This window comes from Oncorhynchus clarkii, chromosome 4 (genome assembly GCF_045791955.1).
Source record: "Oncorhynchus clarkii lewisi isolate Uvic-CL-2024 chromosome 4, UVic_Ocla_1.0, whole genome shotgun sequence".
Classification (NCBI taxonomy): Eukaryota; Metazoa; Chordata; class Actinopteri; order Salmoniformes; family Salmonidae; genus Oncorhynchus; species Oncorhynchus clarkii.
Genome location: NC_092150.1, coordinates 8348979 through 8375838, shown reverse-complemented (window position 1 = coordinate 8375838; position 26860 = coordinate 8348979). Strand labels below are relative to the sequence as shown.

The window sequence follows — 26860 nt, the reverse complement described above, 5'->3', positions numbered from 1 at the left end:
GAGACAGAGAGAGAGAGAGACAGAGAGACAGACAGAGAGACAGAGAGAGAGACAGAGAGAGAGAGAGAGAGAGAGAGAGAGAGAGAGAGAGAGAGAGAGAGAGAGAGAGAGAGAGAGAGACAGAGAGAGAGACAGAGAGAGAGACAGAGAGAGAGACTGATTCAAAACACCCACAGGTTCACACAAACAAGTTTAAACTGCCTGACATTTCCAGGACTCCAAGCGTTAGGGGCCGTAGATTAGTCTACAACCAGGAACTTAAGGGCACAGAGGAGGCTTCCCACAAAGCACTGGCTCAGCCCTCGTGTAAACATGAGACAAAACCATCCACACACCCTGGAACCTCTCCTTCCTGTGTCAGAGCAAGAAGAAAATGCTTGGACGGTCCCAAACAGAGAGCTGACCAAGAGGGTAAACGTTCCTCCATGAGCCTCCCTTCTCTGGTTTACCCAGACAGATTCCAGGAAAGAGGGGGGAGGGACTCGACCCCTCCCTCTTCTCACTGGGACAGCTTTGTTCTGACAGAGCACATGCTGGGTGGGTTCACAGCCAGCATCGACTTCCCTGGGGCTGGAGTGGACTGGCTTCGTTGTGTTAGAGTCGCCAGTTTTTCCATCCGTGTCGGTCTGGGTCTCTAGCACCATCAATGCTATCTATTTGCCTGCTCCTTCTTTCTGTAAACCAGTGATTCTTTTTTAGAGGTAGAGGTGAAGAAATAAACAGAGGCCTCTTTCTCTCTCCTCCCCCTTTCCATCTACACCTCTACTTTAAAAGCCGCTCCTTCCTTACAGCGGATAAAAGCACAGGCAGTCTCAACCATTCATACCACACAACTCCCTCTTTCCTTCTCTCTCTCCTCCCCCTCTCCTTCAAGCAGCGGCTGCAACAGCATGGCTGCCTCACTCACAGACAGGCAATCACACACACACGTTAGATACTGACCCCCTCTGCCCATTGCAGGCCTAGCGTAGTAGCCTGAGCGCTGACTGGTAGGCAGCAGTCAGTCCCAGTCCTTCCTCTCCTACCTCAGATTCTGCAGTCTTTCTACTCCTCCCCCACCTCAATCACTTTCTTGCTACTCACGCATCGAGAGGCCAAATGAGGCGCGCTGGAGATGTGCTGGGGCTGACAATGGAAGACAGCTGCTCTGACTGCACAGGGCTTTCATGGGCTGAATTAGCAGTGCCAGCGAGTCTTTCGCTCTCACTCACACACACACACACTTTCTTCCGCTCTCTCTCTCTAGCTCGGTCATCCACCTCCCCCACGACTTGCTGCATAGCTATTCCAGACACACAGAGCTGAGAGACAGAGGGGAGGGCCGGCGGGCCATGAAAGGGCTTTGTTTCTTCCAGCTCTGAGATGATATCCACAGGCCTGGCCTCGTTGTGCTCGGCTCCCACATAATTCCTTCCTTATACACACTCACAGACTTTCCACGGGGCTTTAGGGAATGTGTGTGTGTGTGTGTGTACACTAACACATCCCAATCTTTTCCATTACACATATTATTTACGAGAGCTACTTATTTTCAGAGTGACAGCTCTTGAACACAGATTACAGATTTTTCAGACCTAAAAGAAATGCCTGATGAATTATGGGGATAGTAAAACAAGCATGCAATTCATTCCCCATGCTGTGTGAACAAAGTCGATACACGAAAAACAACAGGATTTAACTGAACCGGCTTTGAGTGACTAGTCTACAATATGGAGGATGGTGAAATTAGCCCTATAAAAAAAATAAAGGAACATCGGGCCATACCAAACACAAAGAATGTTTTCAGGGGCACGCCTCAAGTGCCTGGTCTTCTCCGAACCCAATCCCACACAGTGCTAAACAGAGACTCAGAGCTAATCCTGTTTCAGCATGGCAGGGAGGGATTACACAGCCCCGGCGACAGCTCTGTGCAATATGGGAAGAGATTACCTCTGGGTAGAATGTGTTCCTTCAAATAAGAAAGTGTTATGAGAGAAATATCTTCCAGCTCAGCTGTTACACATCGACCCCCGGGAGGAACAGCTTCAATAACAACACAAGTATCTGTGGTATTATTCATCTCGGTTAGCTTCCTGCCTATTGCCCCTCTGTCTCAGTGTTGTGACACGCTGCAGGTGTCCCTGGAAGGTGGGCAGCGTAATCTGTACATAGCCCTGTACTGGATGAAAGTTGGGCAGCGTAATCTGTACATAGCCCTGTACTGGATGGAAGGTGGGCAGCGTAATCTGTACATAGCCCTGTACTGGATGAAAGGTGGGCAGCGTAATCTGTACATAGCCCTGTACTGGATGGAAGGTGGGCAGCGTAATCTGTACATAGCCCTGTACTGGATGGAAGGTGGGCAGCGTAATCTGTACATAGCCCTGTACTGGATGGAAGGTGGGCAGCGTAATCTGTACATAGCCCTGTACTGGATGGAAGGTGGGCAGCGTAATCTGTACATAGCCCTGTACTGGATGGAAGGTGGGCAGCGTAATCTGTACATAGCCCTGTACTGGATGGAAGGTGGGCAGCGTAATCTGTACATAGCCCTGTACTGGATGGAAGGTGGGCAGCGTAATCTGTACATAGCCCTGTACTGGATGGAAGGTGGGCAGCGTAATCTGTACATAGCCCTGTATTGGATGGAAGGTGGGCAGCGTAATCTGTACATAGCCCTGTACTGGATGGAAGGTGGGCAGCGTAATCTGTACATAGTCCTGTACTGGATGGAAGGTGGGCAGCGTAATCTGTACATAGCCCTGTACTGGATGGAAGGTGGGCAGCGTAATCTGTACATAGCCCTGTACTGGATGGAAGGTGGGCAGCGTAATCTGTACATAGCCCTGTACTGGATGGAAGGTGGGCAGCGTAATCTGTACATAGCCCTGTACTGGATGGAAGGTGGGCAGCGTAATCTGTACATAGCCCTGTACTGGATGGAAGGTGGGCAGCGTAATCTGTACATAGTCCTGTACTGGATGGAAGGTGGGCAGCGTAATCTGTACATAGTCCTGTACTGGATGGAAGGTGGGCAGCGTAATCTGTACATAGCCCTGTACTGGATGAAAGGTGGGCAGCGTAATCTGTACATAGTCCTGTACTGGATGGAAGGTGGGCAGCGTAATCTGTACATAGCCCTGTACTGGATGGAAGGTGGGCAGCGTAATCTGTACATAGTCCTGTACTGGATGGAAGGTGGGCAGCGTAATCTGTACATAGTCCTGTACTGGATGGAAGGTGGGCAGCGTAATCTGTACATAGCCCTGTACTGGATGGAAGGTGGGCAGCGTAATCTGTACATAGCCCTGTACTGGATGGAAGGTGGGCAGCGTAATCTGTACATAGTCCTGTACTGGATGGAAGGTGGGCAGCGTAATCTGTACATAGCCCTGTACTGGATGGAAGGTGGGCAGCGTAATCTGTACATAGCCCTGTACTGGATGGAAGGTGGGCAGCGTAATCTGTACATAGTCCTGTACTGGATGGAAGGTGGGCAGCGTAATCTGTACATAGCCCTGTACTGGATGGAAGGTGGGCAGCGTAATCTGTACATAGCCCTGTACTGGATGGAAGGTGGGCAGCGTAATCTGTACATAGTCCTGTACTGGATGGAAGGTGGGCAGCGTAATCTGTACATAGTCCTGTACTGGATGGAAGGTGGGCAGCGTAATCTGTACATAGTCCTGTACTGGATGGAAGGTGGGCAGCGTAATCTGTACATAGCCCTGTACGGGATGGAAGGTGGGCAGCGTAATCTGTACATAGCCCTGTACTGGATGGAAGGTGGGCAGCGTAATCTGTACATAGCCCTGTACTGGATGGAAGGTGGGCAGCGTAATCTGTACATAGTCCTGTACTGGATGGAAGGTGGGCAGCGTAATCTGTACATAGCCCTGTACTGGATGGAAGGTGGGCAGCGTAATCTGTACATAGTCCTGTACTGGATGGAAGGTGGGCAGCGTAATCTGTACATAGCCCTGTACTGGATGGAAGGTGGGCAGCGTAATCTGTACATAGTCCTGTACTGGATGGAAGGTGGGCAGCGTAATCTGTACATAGCCCTGTACTGGATGGAAGGTGGGCAGCGTAATCTGTACATAGCCCTGTACTGGATGGAAGGTGGGCAGCGTAATCTGTACATAGCCCTGTACTGGATGGAAGGTGGGCAGCGTAATCTGTACATAGCCCTGTACTGGATGGAAGGTGGGCAGCGTAATCTGTACATAGCCCTGTACTGGATGGAAGGTGGGCAGCGTAATCTGTACATAGTCCTGTACTGGATGGAAGGTGGGCAGCGTAATCTGTACATAGTCCTGTACTGGATGGAAGGTGGGCAGCGTAATCTGTACATAGCCCTGTACTGGATGGAAGGTGGGCAGCGTAATCTGTACATAGCCCTGTACTGGATGGAAGGTGGGCAGCGTAATCTGTACATAGCCCTGTACTGGATGGAAGGTGGGCAGCGTAATCTGTACATAGCCCTGTACTGGATGGAAGGTGGGCAGCGTAATCTGTACATAGCCCTGTACTGGATGGAAGGTGGGCAGCGTAATCTGTACATAGCCCTGTACTGGATGGAAGGTGGGCAGCGTAATCTGTACATAGCCCTGTACTGGATGGAAGGTGGGCAGCGTAATCTGTACATAGCCCTGTACTGGATGGAAGGTGGGCAGCGTAATCTGTACATAGTCCTGTACTGGATGGAAGGTGGGCAGCGTAATCTGTACATAGTCCTGTACTGGATGGAAGGTGGGCAGCGTAATCTGTACATAGTCCTGTACTGGATGGAAGGTGGGCAGCGTAATCTGTACATAGCCCTGTACTGGATGAAAAGAAACACACTTGTGTGCTGACTTTTTTTAATTTAAAATGTTATAAAAAAAAATTATTAAGAAAAAGTCAAATTTCCAATATAAAACACAAGGCTGGGCAATTTGTTTTTGTGTATTTATCTCTGTAGTAATAAGGCTGTGTGCGATATCCATTTAATTCCATACAGGCCTGTCCAATTTGTCCACATGGTACAGCGCTGGCAGTACCTCACATTGGTCAGGTGAGATTCCAGATATTTTTTGCCAACTACCCCAAAAAAATACACTTAAAGAGTAGCTGGGCCTTAGGGGACAAAGTAAGCCTACTACATGATTCTAAAAACCGAAACAGAAGAGACTGGAGGACAACATGGATTTATTACCATCTTTTACAAGCCTTTAATCATATAAAAACAGGCATAACTTATCTTCCTGTCAAAAACAAAGTACTCCGAAGGTAGAGACAGAACCCTTACAAAACCTCCAAGTGAAAAGGCCAAACCTTAACAGTAAACACAAGCGGTATGTCTGTGTTACCTCATGTGAGAGCAGCGCTGGACCTAAATCCACCTGGGTCGGCGCACCACAACAGCTCCTTTGATGCTTAAATGCGGCCAATCAGAGCCGGCAGCACACCGAAGGTCAAAGAGACGACCAAGATGTTGGAAAGGAGTGTTAATGTGGCATGGATCCTGATATGAAAATAATGTCCACCAGACACACCCACCGCTCTCCACGGTGTTGTCCTGTATCGCCGTCCAACAGGACTATAAACCTCTCGCCACTGTGACCCATAACCCAGCACACTACGCTGCGCCCCAGACAACATGCTCTCGTGTCTATAATGTGTGTATCGGCCTACATAGGATATATGTAATTATAAAACTGGGTGGTTCAAGTCCTAAATGCTGATTGGCTGACAGCCGTGGTATATCAGACCGTACACCACAAGTATGACAAAACATATACTTTTACTGTTCTAATTACGTTGGTAACCAGTTTTATAATAGCAATAAGGCACCTCAGGGGTTTGTGGTATAAGGCCAATATACAACGGCTAAGGGATGTATCCAGGCACTCTGCGTTGCATCGTGCATAAGAACAGCCCTTAGCCGTGGTATATTGGCCATATACCACACCACCTCGTGCCTCATTGCTTAAACATAAAATGTCAGTCTGAATTTAGGAACCAGTGTGCCTCCTCTCTGGGGCTGGGGATGGCCAGGGACCTGACAATACCATATTTACCACACTTAGGTGCTGATACGATATGTATTGCGATTCTCACATTTCTAAATGTATTGCAATACGATGCTGTGATTTTATCGGGATTCTATGTTCCAAACGTATTGCTCACTATATGTCTGCTGCAGAGGGACAAGAGAGAGAGACGTGAGAAAACTAGTTTTGATCAGTCAGGGAAATAACAGTGCTGAAAACTAATTGGCTCCCTATTTAAAAAGAAGATGGAGAACAAGCTATGATGGATAAATAAAGGCGTTTTAGTACAGGGACAGCCAACTAGTTATGAAGGATAAATACAGGGGTTTTAGTACAGGGACAGCCAACTAGTTCTGAAGGATAAATACAGGAGTTTTAGTACAGGGACAGACAACTAGTTATGAAGGATAAATACAGGGGTTTTAGTGCAGGGACAGACAACTAGTTATGAAGGATAAATACAGGAGTTTTAGTACAGGGACAGACAACTAGTTATGAAGGATAAATACAGGAATTCTAGTGCAGGGACAGACAACTAGTTATGAAGGATAAATACAGGGGTTTTGGTACAGGGACAGCCAACTAGTTATGAAGGATAAATACAGGAATTCTTGTGCAGGGACAGACAACTAGTTATGAAGGATAAATACAGGAGTTTTAGTACCGGGACAGACAACTAGTTATGAAGGATAAATACAGGGGTTTTAGTACAGGGACAGACAACTAGTTATGAAGGATAAATACAGGGGTTTTAGTGCAGGGACAGCCAACTAGTTATGAAGGATAAATACAGGAGTTTTAGTACAGGGACAGACAACTAGTTATGAAGGATAAATACAGGGGTTTTAGTGCAGGGACAGACAACTAGTTATGAAGGATAAATTCAGGGGTTTTAGTACAGGGACAGACAACTAGTTATGAAGGATAAATACAGGAGTTTTAGTACAGGGACAGACAACTAGTTATGAAGGATAAATACAGGGGTTTTAGTGCAGGGACAGACAACTAGTTATGAAGGATAAATACAGGGGTTTTAGTACAGGGACAGACAAGTAGTTATGAAGGATAAATACAGGGGTTTTAGTACAGGGACAGACAACTAGTTATGAAGGATAAATACAGGAGTTTTAGTACAGGGACAGCCAACTAGTTATGAAGGATAAATACAGGGGTTTTAGTACAGGGACAGACAACTAGTTATGAAGGATAAATACAGGAGTTTTAGTACAGGGACAGACAACTAGTTATGAAGGATAAATACAGGAGTTTTAGTACAGGGACAGCCAACTAGTTATGAAGGATAAATACAGGGGTTTTAGTGCAGGGACAGCCAACTAGTTATGAAGGATAAATACAGGGGTTTTAGTACAGGGACAGACAACTTGTTATGAAGGATAAATACAGGGGTTTTGGTACAGGGACAGCCAACTAGTTATGAAGGATAAATACAGGAGTTTTAGTACAGAGACAGTCAACTAGTTATGAAGGATAAATACAGGGGTTTTGGTGCAGGGACAGCCAGCTAGTTATGAAGGATAAATACAGGAGTTTTAGTACCGGGACAGACAACTAGTTATGAAGGATAAATACAGGGGTTTTAGTACAGGGACAGACAACTAGTTATGAAGGATAAATACAGGGGTTTTAGTGCAGGGACAGCCAACTAGTTATGAAGGATAAATACAGGGGTTTTAGTGCAGGGACAGCCAACTAGTTATGAAGGATAAATACAGGAGTTTTAGTACAGGGACAGACAACTAGTTATGAAGGATAAATACAGGGGTTTTAGTGCAGGGACAGACAACTAGTTATGAAGGATAAATACAGGGGTTTTAGTACAGGGACAGACAACTAGTTATGAAGGATAAATACAGGAGTTTTAGTACAGGGACAGCCAACTAGTTATGAAGGATAAATACAGGAGTTTTAGTACAGGGACAGACAACTAGTTATGAAGGATAAATACAGGGGTTTTAGTACAGGGACAGACAACTAGTTATGAAGGATAAATACAGGGGTTTTAGTACAGGGACAGACAACTAGTTATGAAGGATAAATACAGGAGTTTTAGTACAGGGACAGCCAACTAGTTATGAAGGATAAATACAGGGGTTTTAGTACAGGGACAGACAACTTGTTATGAAAGATAAATACAGGAGTTTTAGTACAGGGACAGCCAACTAGTTATGAAGGATAAATACAGGGGTTTTGGTACAGGGACAGCCAACTAGTTATGAAGGATAAATACAGGAGTTTTAGTACAGAGACAGTCAACTAGTTATGAAGGATAAATACAGGGGTTTTGGTGCAGGGACAGCCAGCTAGTTATGAAGGATAAATACAGGAGTTTTAGTACCGGGACAGACAACTAGTTATGAAGGATAAATACAGGGGTTTTAGTACAGGGACAGACAACTAGTTATGAAGGATAAATACAGGGGTTTTAGTGCAGGGACAGCCAACTAGTTATGAAGGATAAATACAGGAGTTTTAGTACAGGGACAGACAACTAGTTATGAAGGATAAATACAGGGGTTTTAGTGCAGGGACAGACAACTAGTTATGAAGGATAAATACAGGGGTTTTAGTACAGGGACAGACAACTAGTTATGAAGGATAAATACAGGAGTTTTAGTACAGGGACAGCCAACTAGTTATGAAGGATAAATACAGGAGTTTTAGTACAGGGACAGACAACTAGTTATGAAGGATAAATACAGGGGTTTTAGTACAGGGACAGACAACTAGTTATGAAGGATAAATACAGGGGTTTTAGTACAGGGACAGACAACTAGTTATGAAGGATAAATACAGGAGTTTTAGTACAGGGACAGCCAACTAGTTATGAAGGATAAATACAGGGGTTTTAGTACAGGGACAGACAACTTGTTATGAAGGATAAATACAGGGGTTTTGGTACAGGGACAGCCAGCTAGTTATGAAGGATAAATACAGGAGTTTTAGTACAGGGACAGCCAACTAGTTATGAAGGATAAATACAGGGGTTTTGGTGCAGGGACAGACAACTAGTTATGAAGGATAAATACAGGGGTTTTAGTACAGGGACAGACAACTAGCACAACAATAATATAGAGATATTGTCAAAACGATACTATGATGAGACAGTGGATTGTGTATCTAAACTATGATGAGACAGTGGATTGCGTATCTAAACTATGATGAGACAGTGGATTGCGTATCTAAACTATGATGAGACAGTGGATTGCGTATCTAAACGATGATGAGACAGTGGATTGCGTATCTAAACGATGATGAGACAGTGGATTGCGTATCTAAACGATGATGAGACAGTGGATTGCGTATCTAAACTATGATGAGACAGTGGATTGCGTATCTAAACTATGATGAGACAGTGGATTGCGTATCTAAACGAAACTATGATGAGACAGTGGATTGCGTATCTAAACGAAACTATGATGAGACAGTGGATTGCGTATCTAAACTAAACTATGATGAGACAGTGGATTGCGTATCTAAACTATGATGAGACAGTGGATTGCGTATCTAAACTATGATGAGACAGTGGATTGCGTATCTAAACTATGATGAGACAGTGGATTGCGTATCTAAACTATGATGAGACAGTGGATTGCGTATCTAAACTATGATGAGACAGTGGATTGCGTATCTAAACTATGATGAGACAGTGGATTGCGTATCTAAACTATGATGAGACAGTGGATTGCGTATCTAAACTATGATGAGACAGTGGATTGCGTATCTAAACTATGATGAGACAGTGGATTGCGTATCTAAACTATGATGAGACAGTGGATTGCGTATCTAAACTATGATGAGACAGTGGATTGCGTATCTAAACTATGATGAGACAGTGGATTGCGTATCTAAACTATGATGAGACAGTGGATTGCGTATCTAAACTATGATGAGACAGTGGATTGCGTATCTAAACTATGATGAGACAGTGGATTGCGTATCTAAACTATGATGAGACAGTGGATTGCGTATCTAAACTATGATGAGACAGTGGATTGCGTATCTAAACTATGATGAGACAGTGGATTGCGTATCTAAACTATGATGAGACAGTGGATTGCGTATCTAAACTATGATGAGACAGTGGATTGCGTATCTAAACTATGATGAGACAGTGGATTGCGTATCTAAACTATGATGAGACAGTGGATTGCGTATCTAAACGATGATGAGACAGTGGATTGCGTATCTAAACGATGATGAGACAGTGGATTGCGTATCTAAACTATGATGAGACAGTGGATTGCGTATCTAAACTATGATGAGACAGTGGATTGCGTATCTAAACTATGATGAGACAGTGGATTGCGTATCTAAACTATGATGAGACAGTGGATTGCGTATCTAAACTATGATGAGACAGTGGATTGCGTATCTAAACTATGATGAGACAGTGGATTGCGTATCTAAACTATGATGAGACAGTGGATTGCGTATCTAAACTATGATGAGACAGTGGATTGCGTATCTAAACTATGATGAGACAGTGGATTGCGTATCTAAACTATGATGAGACAGTGGATTGCGTATCTAAACTATGATGAGACAGTGGATTGCGTATCTAAACTATGATGAAACAGTGGATTGTGTAGTCAGGCGGAAGAAAGTAAATAAGCATGTCAACGTCAGATTTAGCCGGTGGTAACTTGTGGAATAGATACCGACTGGAATGCGGTTTAAACCAATCAGCATCCAGGAAAAGACTCCCCTACACACTCCTCTCCATACTCTGCATAGTACCAATATATATGTCATTTACTACCTTAAGCACAGTACCAACACCTAAACCTGGAAACATCCAACTGCATTTGTGGAAACAACTCACTCGTCTGAACACCGTTCCAAGGCTGAGGGGAAAGAAAGACAATAGTAACGTCTTTCCACTGTTGACACAACCGGCTAATAGCAGAGTCAAGGTTACCTTGTTTTACACAACATATATAGCTAAACCTTGCCCATGCTTTCTTCCCTTCACCCCTGTGCTGTGAACACTCAGACGTTCTGCTGCACTGTGGAGTGGAGACGGAGGAGCAGACCTGTGGGAAACAACTAGTGTGGAGTGATTGGACTGGCGCCCCCGAGGGGCAGGGGTGCTTCAAGCATCCCAGTGGCAGGAACAGCACTACAGGAGCTAGGGCCGGGCCAAAAACACAGCCCCAGCGACGGCCGACCGATGCTTCACGAGTTTACCCTCCACCTAACAAAACCTCTTGCTCAGACAGTCTAGATGTTCAGCTATTTGAGTTATGTACCAGAGTAAACTCTGGGCTTGGAGAATAATTCCACTGAGACCAAAGCAGCGGACAGACACAATGCTGCAAAATTACTAGATAATACACACTGCACTCATGGCTGCTTACCCTCGGTCCTCTTGGCCTTTTCCCCTAAGATGGCGTCCAAAGGGTTTTATGTGGACATTTTGTGTTGCTATGCGGCGTCTAATCACATTTTAACCTGGTCTAAAAATTGTAAAAAGACTGACAGTGAGCTACCTAAGATATCTTAGAAAACGCTCCAGCAATACCAATACAAGTAGTGAGACGATCAAATCAGAAGGCCTAATTTCTCATAGTTAAAACACCTACAGCCGTGGTGAGTCTTAGGGGCATAAAGATTATAATGAAAAGTCAGACTTGAAGAGTGATCACAGAGCAGACATCACAACTTCACTGCAGCCTGCTCAGCCAGCTGGATGAGGGGAGAATTTAAATAGTTTCTCTTGGCAGCATCTGAAGGTGCTGCACGGCCAAACTCATTTTCAAACAGACAACAAAAAAAAACACAACAAAAAGTGGTCTAAACCAAGCAAATACTTCTCCTTGGGGCAGAGAGCTAGTCTCTGGTGTTTTTCCACTTTCTTCCTTCAAAGATGGAGGTCTTTGTATGGGTTTGATTTCATCAGCCAATAAACAACTTTAAGCTACAAGGGCAGACTGAGGCTAGCTAGCATTTGTTTTTATCTGGTAAACTTAAAACACGAAACTTTGACCGAAATGGGCTGACGTATAAAGAGAAGACGAAATGCTGAAAGAATCCCAGCTGTGGATGTGATCCATGTGTAATGCTGAAAGAATCACAGCTGTGGATGTGATCCATGTGTAATGCTGAAAGAATCCCAGCTGTGGATGTGATCCATGTGGTAATGCTGAAAGAATCACAGCTGTGGATGTGATCCATGTGTAATGCTGAAAGAATCCCAGCTGTGGATGTGATCCATGTGTAATGCTGAAAGAATCCCAGCTGTGGATGTGATCCATGTGTAATGCTGAAAGAATCACAGCTGTGGATGTGATCCATGTGGTAATGCTGAAAGAATCCCAGCTGTGGATGTGATCCATGTGGTAATGCTGAAAGAATCCCAGCTGTGGATGTGATCCATGTGGTAATGCTGAAAGAATCCCAGCTGTGGATGTGATCCATGTGTAATGCTGAAAGAATCCCAGCTGTGGATGTGATCCATGTGTAATGCTGAAAGAATCCCAGCTGTGGATGTGATCCATGTGTAATGCTGAAAGAATCCCAGCTGTGGATGTGATCCATGTGTAATGCTGAAAGAATCCCAGCTGTGGATGTGATCCATGTGGTAATGCTGAAAGAACCACAGCTGTGGATGTGATCCATGTGTAATGCTGAAAGAATCCCAGCTGTGGATGTGATCCATGTGTAATGCTGAAAGAATCCCAGCTGTGGATGTGATCCATGTGGTAATGCTGAAAGAACCACAGCTGTGGATGTGATCCATGTGTAATGCTGAAAGAATCACAGCTGTGGATGTGATCCATGTGTAATGCTGAAAGAATCACAGCTGTGGATGTGATCCATGTGTAATGCTGAAAGAATCCCAGCTGTGGATGTGATCCATGTGTAATGCTGAAAGAATCCCAGCTGTGGATGTGATCCATGTGGTAATGCTGAAAGAACCACAGCTGTGGATGTGATCCATGTGTAATGCTGAAAGAATCCCAGCTGTGGATGTGATCCATGTGGTAATGCTGAAAGAATCCCAGCTGTGGATGTGATCCATGTGTAATGCTGAAAGAATCCCAGCTGTGGATGTGATCCATGTGTAATGCTGAAAGAATCCCAGCTGTGGATGTGATCCATGTGTAATGCTGAAAGAATCCCAGCTGTGGATGTGATCCATGTGGTAATGCTGAAAGAATCACAGCTGTGGATGTGATCCATGTGTAATGCTGAAAGAATCCTAGCTGTGGATGTGATCCATGTGTAATGCTGAAAGAATCCCAGCTGTGGATGTGATCCATGTGTAATGCTGAAAGAATCACAGCTGTGGATGTGATCCATGTGTAATGCTGAAAGAATCCCAGCTGTGGATGTGATCCATGTGTAATGCTGAAAGAATCCCAGCTGTGGATGTGATCCATGTGTAATGCTGAAAGAATCCCAGCTGTGGATGTGATCCATGTGTAATGCTGAGCATCTGGCTGACTGGGTTGGTTCGGTCCTGATTGGACTACGGCTCTGCTGACAAGAACAGCTCACAAAAAACTATTAAAAAAAAAAAAAGGTTTTAACTTGGCACAGGCCCTGCACTTTCCGGCTGTATTTTCAATTATCCGCCACCCCATTTCAAAGGAAGTCACAAACACTCAACTTCAAGACAGGCATCCACTTCAATGAATCCCATTTAGGACTGAACTGTGTTGCACAACAACAAAAAGAGAGAGAACCTGCACCCACCACGAGAAGGCGGTTGCAGATTCTCTGAAAAGAGACTGCGGTGGTGTCAACATTATAGCTTGTTTTCCGGCTACTTTCCATCTTAAAATGGCACTGAACATGACAAATGAAGAGGTCTTCAGAGGGAGTCTGAAGAGAGGAACGTTAGCCTACCTCTCCCATTTGACTAAGCCTGCCCCCGGCATTCAAGAGGTTTCATCTTGTCTACTCCAGGGCCCTATAAAACGCTTTAGATTTATTTGTTGTTGCCTGATTGGGTGTAGTTATACCCTTTAGTTGAAATGCATACCTAGGGAGAGGCTGTTGTTTAGCTGTGTTTTTGTAGTGTAGACGTCATGGTAAAGTTATCAACACATAAAATCCACTGAAAATAATCAGAATACAATTCTGCCAGGTAAGCATAGTTTGGAGTTCACGTTTGGTAAATCTTTTACTTTTACCAGAGGCTGTTTTCATTAGCTAGTATCATCGCTAACGGCTACACAAAATGGTGCACCACACACACACAGGCATTTGCCTCTTCAGAAAGTTGCAGGAAAATCTGTCGTTCTGCCCCTGAACAAGGCAGTTAACCCACTGTTCCTAGGCCATCATTGAAAATAAGAATTTGTTCATAAAACTGTAAAAAAAAATAATTAAAAAGCCAGTTTAAACATTGAGACATTTGTCACATCTATACTCTAAACACTCCTGTCTTTGGATTCCACACATTGACAGAGGAGCTGAGGGGGAGTCTGGACTGGAGGGGAAACACGACTAGATCACATGGGAGTTTACAGATCAAAAAGACTCATTTCTTCGGAGGCCGTGTGTACGGGAGACAGTTGCCCTGCTATGCGTAGTCGGGAGTGTGCTGCTCCTCAACAGTGTGTGTCTAGTATTATACTGTTTTTGTCAATCTCCCTGCAGAAAGACTACTTCAATGATGAAGGCTAGTTGTTCTTAGACTGTCCTCAAGGCTGGGGCTGTCTGGTGCAGGTATATTCTACTGGAATGTGCTTTGGGGTGCTACTGTGGAGAAGGAAACCAACGCTGGGGCTGTCTGGTGCAGGTATATTCTACTGGAATGTGCTTTGGGGTGCTACTGTGGAGAAGGAAACCAAGACTGGGGCTGTCTGGTGCAGGTAATATGCTTTGGGGTGCTACTGTGGAGAAGGAAACCAAGACTGGGGCTGTCTGGTGCAGGTATATTCTACTGGAATATGCTTTGGGGTGCTACTGTGGAGAAGGAAACCAAGACTGGGGCTGTCTGGTGCAGGTATATTATACTGGAATGTGCTTTGGGGTGCTACTGTGGAGAAGGAAACCAAGACTGGGGCTGTCTGGTGCAGGTATATTCTACTGGAATGTGCTTTGGGGTGCTACTGTGGAGAAGGAAACCAAGACTGGGGTTGTCTGGTGCAGGTAATATGCTTTGGGGTGCTACTGTGGAGAAGGAATCCAAGGCTGGGGCTGTCTGGTGCAGGTATATTCTACTGGAATATGCTTTGGGGTGCTACTGTGGAGAAGGAAACCAAGACTGGGGCTGTCTGGTGCAGGTAATATGCTTTGGGGTGCTACTGTGGAGAAGGAAACCAACGCTGGGGCTGTCTGGTGCAGGTATATTCTACTGGAATGTGCTTTGGGGTGCTACTGTGGAGAAGGAAACCAACGCTGGGGCTGTCTGGTGCAGGTAATATGCTTTGGGGTGCTACTGTGGAGAAGGAAACCAACGCTGGGGCTGTCTGGTGCAGGTATATTCTACTGGAATATGCTTTGGGGTGCTACTGTGGAGAAGGAAACCAACGCTGGGGCTGTCTGGTGCAGGTATATTCTACTGGAATGTGCTTTGGGGTGCTACTGTGGAGAAGGAAACCAACGCTGGGGCTGTCTGGTGCAGGTAATATGCTTTGGGGTGCTACTGTGGAGAAGGAAACCAACGCTGGGGCTGTCTGGTGCAGGTATATTCTACTGGAATATGCTTTGGGGTGCTACTGTGGAGAAGGAAACCAAGACTGGGGCTGTCTGGTGCAGGTATATTCTACTGGAATGTGCTTTGGGGTGCTACTGTGGAGAAGGAAACCAAGACTGGGGCTGTCTGGTGCAGGTATATTCTACTGGAATGTGCTTTGGGGTGCTACTATGGAGAAGGAAACCAAGACTGGGGCTGTCTGGTGCAGGTATATTCTACTGGAATGTGCTTTGGGGTGCTACTGTGGAGAAGGAAACCAAGACTGGGGCTGTCTGGTGCAGGTATATTCTACTGGAATGTGCTTTGGGGTGCTACTGTGGAGAAGGAAACCAAGACTGGGGCTGTCTGGTGCAGGTATATTCTACTGGAATGTGCTTTGGGGTGCTACTGTGGAGAAGGAATCCAAGGCTGGGGCTGTCTGGTGCAGGTATATTCTACTGGAATATGCTTTGGGGTGCTACTGTGGAGAAGGAAACCAAGACTGGGGCTGTCTGGTGCAGGTAATATGCTTTGGGGTGCTACTGTGGAGAAGGAAACCAACGCTGGGGCTGTCTGGTGCAGGTATATTCTACTGGAATGTGCTTTGGGGTGCTACTGTGGAGAAGGAAACCAACGCTGGGGCTGTCTGGTGCAGGTAATATGCTTTGGGGTGCTACTGTGGAGAAGGAAACCAACGCTGGGGCTGTCTGGTGAAGGTATATTCTACTGGAATGTGCTTTGGGGTGCTACTGTGGAGAAGGAAACCAACGTTGGGGCTGTCTGGTGCAGGTATATTCTACTGGAATATGCTTTGGGGTGCTACTGTGGAGAAGGAAACCAACGCTGGGGCTGTCTGGTGCAGGTAATATGAGTTTGGGGTGCTACTGTGGAGAAGGAAACCAACGCTGGGGCTGTCTGGTGCAGGTAATATGCTTTGGGGTGCTACTGTGGAGAAGGAAACCAACGCTGGGGCTGTCTGGTGCAGGTATATTCTACTGGAATATGCTTTGGGGTGCTACTGTGGAGAAGGAAACCAACGCTGGGGCTGTCTGGTGCAGGTATATTCTACTGGAATGTGCTTTGGGGTGCTACTGTGGAGAAGGAAACCAACGCTGGGGCTGTCTGGTGCAGGTAATATGAGTTTGGGGTGCTACTGTGGAGAAGGAAACCAACGCTGGGGCTGTCTGGTGCAGGTATATTCTACTGGAATATGCTTTGGGGTGCTACTGTGGAGAAGGAAACCAACGCTGGGGTTGTCTGGTGCAGGTATATTCTACTGGAATATGCTTTGGGGTGCTACTGTGGAGAAGGAAACCAAGACTGGGGCTGTCTGGTGCAGGTATATTCTACTGGAATGTGCTTTGGGGTGCTACTGTGGAGAAGGAAACCAAGACTGGGGCTGTCTGGTGCAGGTATATTCTACTGGAATGTGCTTTGGGGTGCTACTGTGGAGAAGGAAACCAAGACTGGGGCTGTCTGGTGCAGGTATATTCTACTGGAATGTGCTTTGGGGTGCTACTGTGGAGAAGGAAACCAAGACTGGGGCTGTCTGGTGCAGGTATATTCTACTGGAATGTGCTTTGGGGTGCTACTGTGGAGAAGGAAACCAAGACTGGGGCTGTCTGGTGCAGGTATATTCTACTGGAATGTGCTTTGGGGTGCTACTGTGGAGAAGGAAACCAAGACTGGGGCTGTCTGGTGCAGGTATATTCTACTGGAATGTGCTTTGGGGTGCTACTGTGGAGAAGGAAACCAAGACTGGGGCTGTCTGGTGCAGGTATATTCTACTGGAATATGCTTTGGGGTGCTACTGTGGAGAAGGAAACCAAGACTGGGGCTGTCTGGTGCAGGTATATTCTACTGGAATATGCTTTGGGGTGCTACTGTGGAGAAGGAAACCAAGACTGGGGCTGTCTGGTGCAGGTATATTCTACTGGAATGTGCTTTGGGGTGCTACTGTGGAGAAGGAAACCAAGGCTGGGGTTGTCTGGTGCAGGTAATATGCTTTGGGGTGCTACTGTGGAGAAGGAAACCAAGGCTGCAGTACTGCACCACTTCACTTCCCCTTCTAGGTCCCATAAACACACACAACCACAACGCCTGACTTCCAGAGTTTAAATGAAGCACCCATGTTGCTATAAGGTCGAAGTAATGTGGAGTAAACACGAGAAAGGTTGCTAAGCCAACGGTCAACTGAGAGGATCCTCTCCCAGCTCCAAACTGGTCAGTCCGCACGAGAGTCTCTCTGCGCCACCCCACAATCCCTCTGCACAGCCCTGACTAACCCTGAGCTGCCTGTTTAAGGAATGTGCTGTAATACAATAGCACCAGTCACAGGCGACCGTGGGCAGTGAGAGAGAGGGGGAGAGAGAGAGAGAGAGAGAGAGAGAGAAGGGGAGAGAGGGGCTGTGCTCAGGACCCTGTCGATCAAGTCACGCTGTAAAGCCCTGGATTTAGGTACTGTGTAGTCCCAGTGGCACAGACAGCCTTGGATTTAGGTCCTGTGTAGTCCCAGTGGTACAGAGAGCCCTGGATTTAGGTCCTGTGTAGTCCCAGTGGCACAGAGAGCCCTGGATTTAGGTCCTGTGTAGTCCCAGTGGCACAGAGAGCGCTGGATGGAGCCTGCCATTTCACAGGCACTGCTCACCACCCAGACACATTCCCCACAGAATACGAGAGAGATCCAAAAATACCTATTAATGAAAAGCACTGCTCTATTAATCTAACTATCAAACTTCACTGCCGAGAGAGGAATGCTAGACAGCTTTAAGCCCCCCCCCCCCCCCCAGCATGAAGCACTTTCTCTACAGTAGAGTTCATTGAACTCCGACAAGGTTGCAATAACTGGCAGTGAGGAAAGTGCCTGGTGCTGAGAAGAGGCATTTAGCTGAAAAATGACATAAACCTCTTGCATTGTTAATTAATTAGGAGGCATTGAGTAACAGTAGGGCCCTGTAAAATCCGTTTTTAAAAAATGTGCCTGCTTCCATTTGTTCCCCCCCCCCAAATTCCATGTCTGTTTTCTCAGGTTACTCTAATAAAAACAATATATATATATTTTTTAATCTTATTAATATTATATATATATATATATATATATGATATTGTAAGTCGACAGAAATGCTAAAACCACATCGGATGATGACTTTTTTCCCCAATAGTTCTGGGAAAAATCCATTGAGGGGCGGAGGGTTATCATTATCGATAAAAGTTCAAGTGTAAACATATGCGCACACTGCACACAAATCACATACAGGAGAATTCCTGTGACGTTTTAGAAAGTTGCAGAAAATACTGACTCACTGAAGCATTTTATCTTATGATATACTTGGGCAAATTGATATTTAAAGTTCAATATGTTTTTGAATATTGTTGAATTTCGTTTTAACTGCCACGGGCCGCGGTGTATTTTAAATGACCTGTTTTGAGCATTGTGCAAGTAGATGCAGACCTTTTTACAGACCCATCTGTGGTATAATTACCTTTTTACAGACCCATCTTTGGTAGAATGACCCTATTTACAGACCCATCTGTGGTAGAATGACCCTTTTTACAGACCCATCTGTGGTAGAATGACCTTTTTACAGACCCATCTGTGGTAGAATGACCCTTTTTACAGACCCATCTGTGGTAGAATGACCTTTTTACAGACCCATCTGTGGTAGAATGACCCTATTTACAGACCCATCTGTGGTAGAATGACCCTATTTACAGACCCATCTGTGGTAGAATGACCCTATTTACAGACCCATCTGTGGTAGAATGACCCTTTTTACAGACCCATCTGTGGTAGAATGACCCTTTTTACAGACCCATCTGTGGTAGAATGACCCTTTTTACAGACCCATCTGTGGTAGAATGACCTTTTTACAGACCCATCTGTGGTAGAATGACCCTATTTACAGACCCATCTGTGGTAGAATGACCCTTTTTACAGACCCATCTGTGGTAGAATGACCCTATTTACAGACCCATCTGTGGTAGAATGACCGTTTTACAGACCCATCTGTGGTAGAATTACCTTTTTACAGACCCATCTGTGGTAGAATGACCCTTTTACAGACCCATCTGTGGTAGAATGACCCTATTTACAGACCCATCTGTGGTAGAATGACCCTTTTACAGACCCATCTGTGGTAGAATGACCCTATTTACAGACCCATCTGTGGTAGAATGACCCTATTTACAGACCCATCTGTGGTAGAATGACCGTTTTACAGACCCATCTGTGGTAGAATTACCTTTTTACAGACCCATCTGTGGTAGAATGACCCTTTTACAGACCCATCTGTGGTAGAATGACCCTATTTACAGACCCATCTGTGGTAGAATGACCCTTTTACAGACCCATCTGTGGTAGAATGACCCTATTTACAGACCCATCTGTGGTAGAATGACCTTTTTACAGACCCATCTGTGGTAGAATGACCTTTTTACAGACCCATCTGTGGTAGAATGACCCTTTTTACAGAACCATCTGTGGTAGAATGCCCCTTTTTACAGACCCATCTGTGGTAGAATGACCTTTTTACAGACCCATCTGTGGTAGAATTACCCTTTTTACAGACCCATCTGTGGTAGAATGACCCTTTTTACAGACCCATCTGTGGTAGAACGACCTTTTTGTGGCAGACACTTTTGCGACAGGACGCTTAGTAGGAAAAATGTTGTAACCGTAAAGTTCGTAAAAACTGTGTAAGCGATGAGGTTTTTAGAACAGCCCATATTGTCTTATTAAGAGACGGGACGGACTGTAAACAACGAGGAGACATTAAAAATAATGTCCAGAAGCATATTAAATCATATCCAAAAGCGGATTACGGGGGATTTTTTACAAAGAGAGAGTCTCATTCACCTCAAGTAATTCCAACGCTGACAAAAGTAGAAACATGCAGTCATGATCACGGAGGTTAATGCCTGTACAGGGCACTGCAAATTCCCTGTGTTGTCCAAACATGACCGATGTATGTGAAGGTCATGACAGATGCATGTGAAGGTCATGACAGATGCATGTGAAGGTCATGACAGTAGCATGGGAAGGTCATGACAGTAGCATGGGAAGGTCATGACAGTAGCATGGGAAGGTCATGACAGTAGCATGTGAAGGTCATGACAGTAGCATGGGCGCTGACGACTACATAATGTCAGAAATGGCCCATTGATCAGACATCGAGGGCCACACAGGATGATACTATGAGAACGGGGAGAAGGGGCTGTAGGATCTCTGTCAAGTAGCCATTGCTATGTTCTTAGCTTTAAAATTTGAGGTCAACCAAGACTTGAAAATATGTCTAAACAAATGACCCTAGAACGTTTATCTCTAGAGGGTCGATGAGATATCTTGTCCCTTTGTCACCGGATTTCCTGTCCTGCTGGCATGATCCTCACAGAGGGAGTCTTTACTACTTCCTCTCCTCCTTCCCTGCTCAAGACAGCGAGAGTGAGTTGAACTGACTGCCTCTTTCCATTAGATGTTAGAGGTCAAACACGCAGCAAGATGACACAGGAAACCTCCCGCCACAGAGTTCAGATAGCCAGAGGCAGCAGTCCCAAAGCTCCAAAGATAAGCAGAAAAGCCTCTCAGTGGGATCCGGATGGCCTCTTCAATACAACGGAAGCAGAAAAGCCTCTCAGTGGGATCCGGATGGCCTCTTCAATACAGCGGAAGCAGAAAACCCTCTGGGATCCGGATGGCCTCTTCAATACAACGGAAGCAGAAAACCCTCTGTGGGATCCGGATGGCCTCTTCAATACAACGGAAGCAGAAAACCCTCTCAGTGGGATCCGGATGGCCTCTTCAATACAACGGAAGCAGAAAAGCCTCTCAGTGGGATCCGGGTGGCCTCTTCAATACAGCGGAAGCAGAAAACCCTTTCAGTGGGATCCGGATGGCCTCTTCAATACAGCGGAAGCAGAAAAGCCTCTCAGTGGGATCCGGATGGCCTCTTCAATACAGCGGAAGCAGAAAACCCTCTCAGTGGGATCCGGATGGCCTCTTCAATACAGCGGAAGCAGAAAAGCCTCTCAGTAGACAAGTTTCCATCCAATTGGCAACCGATTTTAATGTGAATATTCTACTATCTGTATAAACTGTGGACTTGTTGCGGATAAAAGTCAGAACGTGATGACACACAAAAATGTACTTTTTCTTCGCTTTTATTTTCATGTACTGAATAAAAATCTAAAGTTTAACTCTACTGATAGTTTTGTCACAAACTGTTGCGTTAAATAGTGAATATGCCTCCTCTGGTCTTGGTGCCTGAGCTCTAAGCCAACAGCTCGCAGATACAGTGCAGGTAGGCTAGTCTACATGATGAGATTATAATGGATAAGAGACAGAATGTTATTTTGTGAAAACGGCAGCCAAGCATCGATGATCACGTCACCGGAATAAGACTCTCGATATTTATCAGAAAGGAGCGTCAAGCTCATCACCTTGCTCTTTCACCTCCCCTGTGAAGTTCATCATAACTTATTTCATCTGTAGCCTAATAAACTGTATTCTTTCCCGATGAGTCGGAGTGAGCGCAACATGTCATCACGTGACTTCATATCATCAGTTAATAATATTGAAGTTGTTATTACAACAATATTTACGCATAAAGGCGTTTCCACCATAATTTCTCACGTAACACATTTTACAGGAAAAAAAAAAAAAAGATCCCACCATGTCGAACTAACAAATAATCTGTCTGCATTTATAAAATGATACTGAAACTTTCTGTTTCCATCACAGCTGTTGTGAGTTTTTTAATTTTTTATATTTGTTTATATGGTATGACTGAACTGTGGATGGATACGTGCTTAGTGGGATCCGGATGGCCTCTTCATTACAGCAGAAGTAGCACACAGCTCAAAGTGACAACCCTTGATACCTCGTCCTGTCGATCCACCAAGTGCCAACCGATGAACACTTTGAAAAGCATACTCTCGTCATGACTTGGAGATCAGTAGCCAGTAATTATGTCTAATGGGTAACTTTAGCCTGGAGGCCCCCCCCCCCCCAGCTGACTAAGTGCAGGGCTGGAAAAGGCGGAGGCTTATTGATACTCTCAAAAAAAAATCTGTTGCCAGGACAAGACATCGGACACTTCCCCTGGAGCTTCACTTTAGTCTCAGCGCCTGGCGGTGACATACGGCCAACAGGTGGAACTGATCTCCTGGTGCAAAGCCTCTTCATGAGATAGCTTTACAAAACCCTCCAGGGACCCTGTCAGGAACCTTATCAGAGAACTGCGGAACTCTGGCTTCTCACATCTTTGGCATCTGGCACACTGAAGCCTTCCACCCCCCCTCGCTATGTCCACAAGCAACCCATAGCCTTGTAAAAACAAGTCTGCCAATTTGAGTGCCTAATGGCAGTGAAGGGCCTGAGCAGTAACCCATTGCTGAAATGACTAGCAAACAGAGGACAGGAATCTATGGTATGTAGTGCTACAGACTGATGCCAATGTTGTGTCTTGCAGAACATAATTCACTTTTTTCTGGGCTACGGGGTGTGTACAGCAGCGTAAAAGTCCCCCGAGGAGGAGACATTAGCGTTAAGATAGAGCCCCATGCACTGCTTAACACCCATCAAATTCAGTGATTACATGAGAGGTTTCGAGACAGTACAAAGCTCTTATCCCCCCACACAGAGAACTAGATTACATCTGTTGCTCACTCCACTTGAAAGCAAAGTGCTACATTAAAATCTCCTAAATCACTTGGTCACGATGAGCTAGACATACTAATACTGCAGCAGCAAACAAACAACCAGCATCTGTCATCACTCAAATCAGTTGTTTAAACAGCAGCCAAACGCAAAAAAAAAACGAAGACATGATAGCTTGTTTCTTACCTTCTCACTTTTCATTTTCTTCAGGTTTCTGCATTCGCCGTTGTCCATCTCCTCTGGCTCACTTTTAATGGCTAACGCTGGTACAACAATCCGTGTGGAATCCAGGGCGATATTCCCAAGTTGCTCAGCCACAGCCGAGTCTGTACTTTGCGTACCCTCAAATGGAACGCCACGACATGCCAAAGGCAACACTAGGACACCTACATCCTTCTCAATAGTAGCCACAGATTCACTTTTCTCCTTCTTACTTTTCCCAGAACCCCCCTCCTTGTCTTTCTTTCCACCAGAAACATTACGGGAGGCTTTGCTGCTCTTCTCAGCACCCTTTCCAGAGTTTGAGTTTGCCGTGGGACCTGTGCCAACGGCGGGTCCTGTGACGTCACCCTGGGTTCGCACCTGGGCGTCTTTCTTGGCCCCGTCTGTAACCGAGGCCTTGCCACTGTCCTTTGAGCTCTTACTACGCTTTGATTTGGGTTTACTCTCTTTGCCTTGAGCAGCGGGTACGGGGCTAACAAATGTAATGTTGTCGGGTAGAGCTGCTACAGCGCTGGGAGGGGCAGCCATGCCCCCGCCGTCTTTAGTGCCAGACATCTCAAGTTTGTCCTTTTCTAGGTCTGCGTCGAGGTCAATGATCAGATTGCCAACACCTATATCCCATTCGTCGCCGCTGTCATAAGTGTCCACCGCATTAGAGTCCACACCTTTCCCGCCTGCAGTGCCACTGCTTAGGGACATCTTAGTGCCAGCGGCCCGGGCGCGCCACCGTTAAGTCTGACCTTCTCAGACCACTTGAGGCAGTGGGAGAAGGGTTTCAGCAGCTTCAGGGTCTTCTCCGTATCCCCTTCCCAGTAACCCACATTGTTTGCTCTGTAAAGGGAGGAAGAAAAGATGTGTGAAAAGTACGCAGTCAAAAGTCAAGCTCTAACATTCCAAGATAAACTATAAGGAGATCATCATCAGATATTAGAATCTTGTAACACAGGAAGGTCTGGCAGGCAAGACAGTATCCACTTTCATAAAGTATTGTAAACCTACAAAGCACTTTCAGACAATGTGTACAAAGAATTATTCCTAAACAGGTGCCTGAGGGAAAGTCTTTCTGACAATGTTGTCTCGTTGACCTAATGTGTAGTCTCTGTAGCTCGTTGACCTAATGTGTAGTCTCTGTAGCTCGTTGACCTAATGTGTAGTCTCTATAGCTCGTTGACCTAATGTGTAGTCTCTGTAGCTCGTTGACCTAATGTGTAGTCTCTGTAGCTCGTTGACCTAATGTGTAGTCTCTGTAGCTCGTTGACCTAATGTGTAGTCTCTGTAGCTCGTTGACCTAATGTGTAGTCTCTGTAGCTCGCTGACCTAATGTGTAGTCTCTATAGCTCGCTGACCTAATGTGTAGTCTCTGTAGCTCGTTGACCTAATGTGTAGTCTCTGTAGCTCGTTGACCTAATGTGTAGTAGTCTCTGTAGCTCGTTGACCTAATGTGTAGTCTCTGTAGCTCGCTGACCTAATGTGTAGTCTCTATAGCTCGCTGACCTAATGTGTAGTCTCTGTAGCTCGTTGACCTAATGTGTAGTCTCTATAGCTCGCTGACCTAATGTGTAGTCTCTGTAGCTCGTTGACCTAATGTGTAGTCTCTGTAGCTCGTTGACCTAATGTGTAGTCTCTGTAGCTCGCTGACCTAATGTGTAGTCTCTATAGCTTGTTGACCTAATGTGTAGTCTCTGTAGCTCGTTGACCTAATGTGTAGTCTCTGTAGCTCGTTGACCTAATGTGTAGTCTCTGTAGCTCGTTGACCTAATGTGTAGTCTCTGTAGCTCGTTGACCTAATGTGTAGTCTCTGTAGCTCGTTGACCTAATGTGTAGTCTCTGTAGCTCGTTGACCTAATGTGTAGTCTCTGTAGCTCGTTGACCTAATGTGTAGTCTCTGTAGCTCGTTGACCTAATGTGTAGTCTCTGTAGCTCGTTGACCTAATGTGTAGTCTCTGTAGCTCGTTGACCTAATGTGTAGTAGTCTCTGTAGCTCGTTGACCTAATGTGTAGTAGTCTCTGTAGCTCGTTGACCTAATGTGTAGTCTCTGTAGCTCGTTGACCTAATGTGTAGTCTCTGTAGCTCGTTGACCTAATGTGTAGTCTCTGTAGCTCGCTGACCTAATGTGTAGTCTCTGTAGCTCGCTGACCTAATGTGTAGTCTCTATAGCTCGTTGACCTAATGTGTAGTCTCTGTAGCTCGTTGACCTAATGTGTAGTCTCTGTAGCTCGTTGACCTAATGTGTAGTCTCTGTAGCTCGTTGACCTAATGTGTAGTCTCTGTAGCTCGTTGACCTAATGTGTAGTCTCTGTAGCTCGTTGACCTAATGTGTAGTAGTCTCTGTAGCTCGTTGACCTAATGTGTAGTCTCTGTAGCTCGTTGACCTAATGTGTAGTCTCTGTAGCTCGTTGACCTAATGTGTAGTCTCTGTAGCTCGTTGACCTAATGTGTAGTCTGTAGCTCGTTGACCTAATGTGTAGTCTCTGTAGCTCGTTGACCTAATGTGTAGTCTCTGTAGCTCGTTGACCTAATGTGTAGTCTCTGTAGCTCGTTGACCTAATGTGTAGTCTCTGTAGCTCGTTGACCTAATGTGTAGTCTCTGTAGCTCGTTGACCTAATGTGTAGTCTCTGTAGCTCGTTGACCTAATGTGTAGTCTCTGTAGCTCGCTGAACTAATGTGTAGTCTCTATAGCTCGCTGACCTAATGTGTAGTCTCTATAGCTCGCTGACCTAATGTGTAGTCTCTGTAGCTCGTTGACCTAATGTGTAGTCTCTGTAGCTCGTTGACCTAATGTGTAGTAGTCTCTGTAGCTCGTTGACCTACTGTGTAGTGTTTATTTGACCTAATTTGAAGGTGCAATAGCTTTACTTATCATAAACTGTACCATTCCTGAAAACAATAACCAATCTTCCTCGAAGTTCAGGGAGAAAGCTGCCTTTGGGTTTACAAGGCAACTTGGCAGCTTTGCCAGGGAGGGTGAGGTTTCTGCAAACACCAAACACATATGGAGTCCATTTCCTCTTTCACCAGCAGGTTGACGTCAGGCAGGACTAAAGAGACCTCTGAAATCATCAAAGCCACAAACCCTGCCCCAGAGATCAAGCTCCAGGCTCCTCACCAGAGCTTCTCCCTCACCGGATATTCAGTCTAATTAACACCATGACATATCAATCCACTGCAGTCAACAAAAGCACCAAAACAAGGTTGACTTCTACTGCCGGAATCAAAGCCCACTTACCCAGTTTGATCTATATAAGCTAATGGGGGAGGGGGGGGGGGGTGGATAACAGTGTCAGCATTAATGATCTGTAATGAAGGTCTTGGTGAAGCA

General features: G+C 45.5%; 1 protein-coding gene across 3 annotated transcripts in view; it reads right to left on the bottom strand.

Annotated features, from left to right (window-relative positions):
- LOC139406369 (zinc finger protein 609-like) overlaps positions 1–26860 on the bottom strand; it is a 195207-nt gene that overhangs the window by 109839 nt on the left and 58508 nt on the right. For 2 of the 3 annotated variants that reach the window (XM_071148895.1, XM_071148896.1), the window contains exon 2: positions 23504–24370. In XM_071148895.1, coding sequence (XP_071004996.1) covers positions 23504–24238 — 735 coding nt within the window. In that variant the 5' untranslated portion in view covers positions 24239–24370. Of the gene's footprint in view, positions 1–1083; positions 1241–23503; positions 24371–26860 lie in introns of those variants that run through there. The other variant, XM_071148900.1, reaches the window with a different exon arrangement.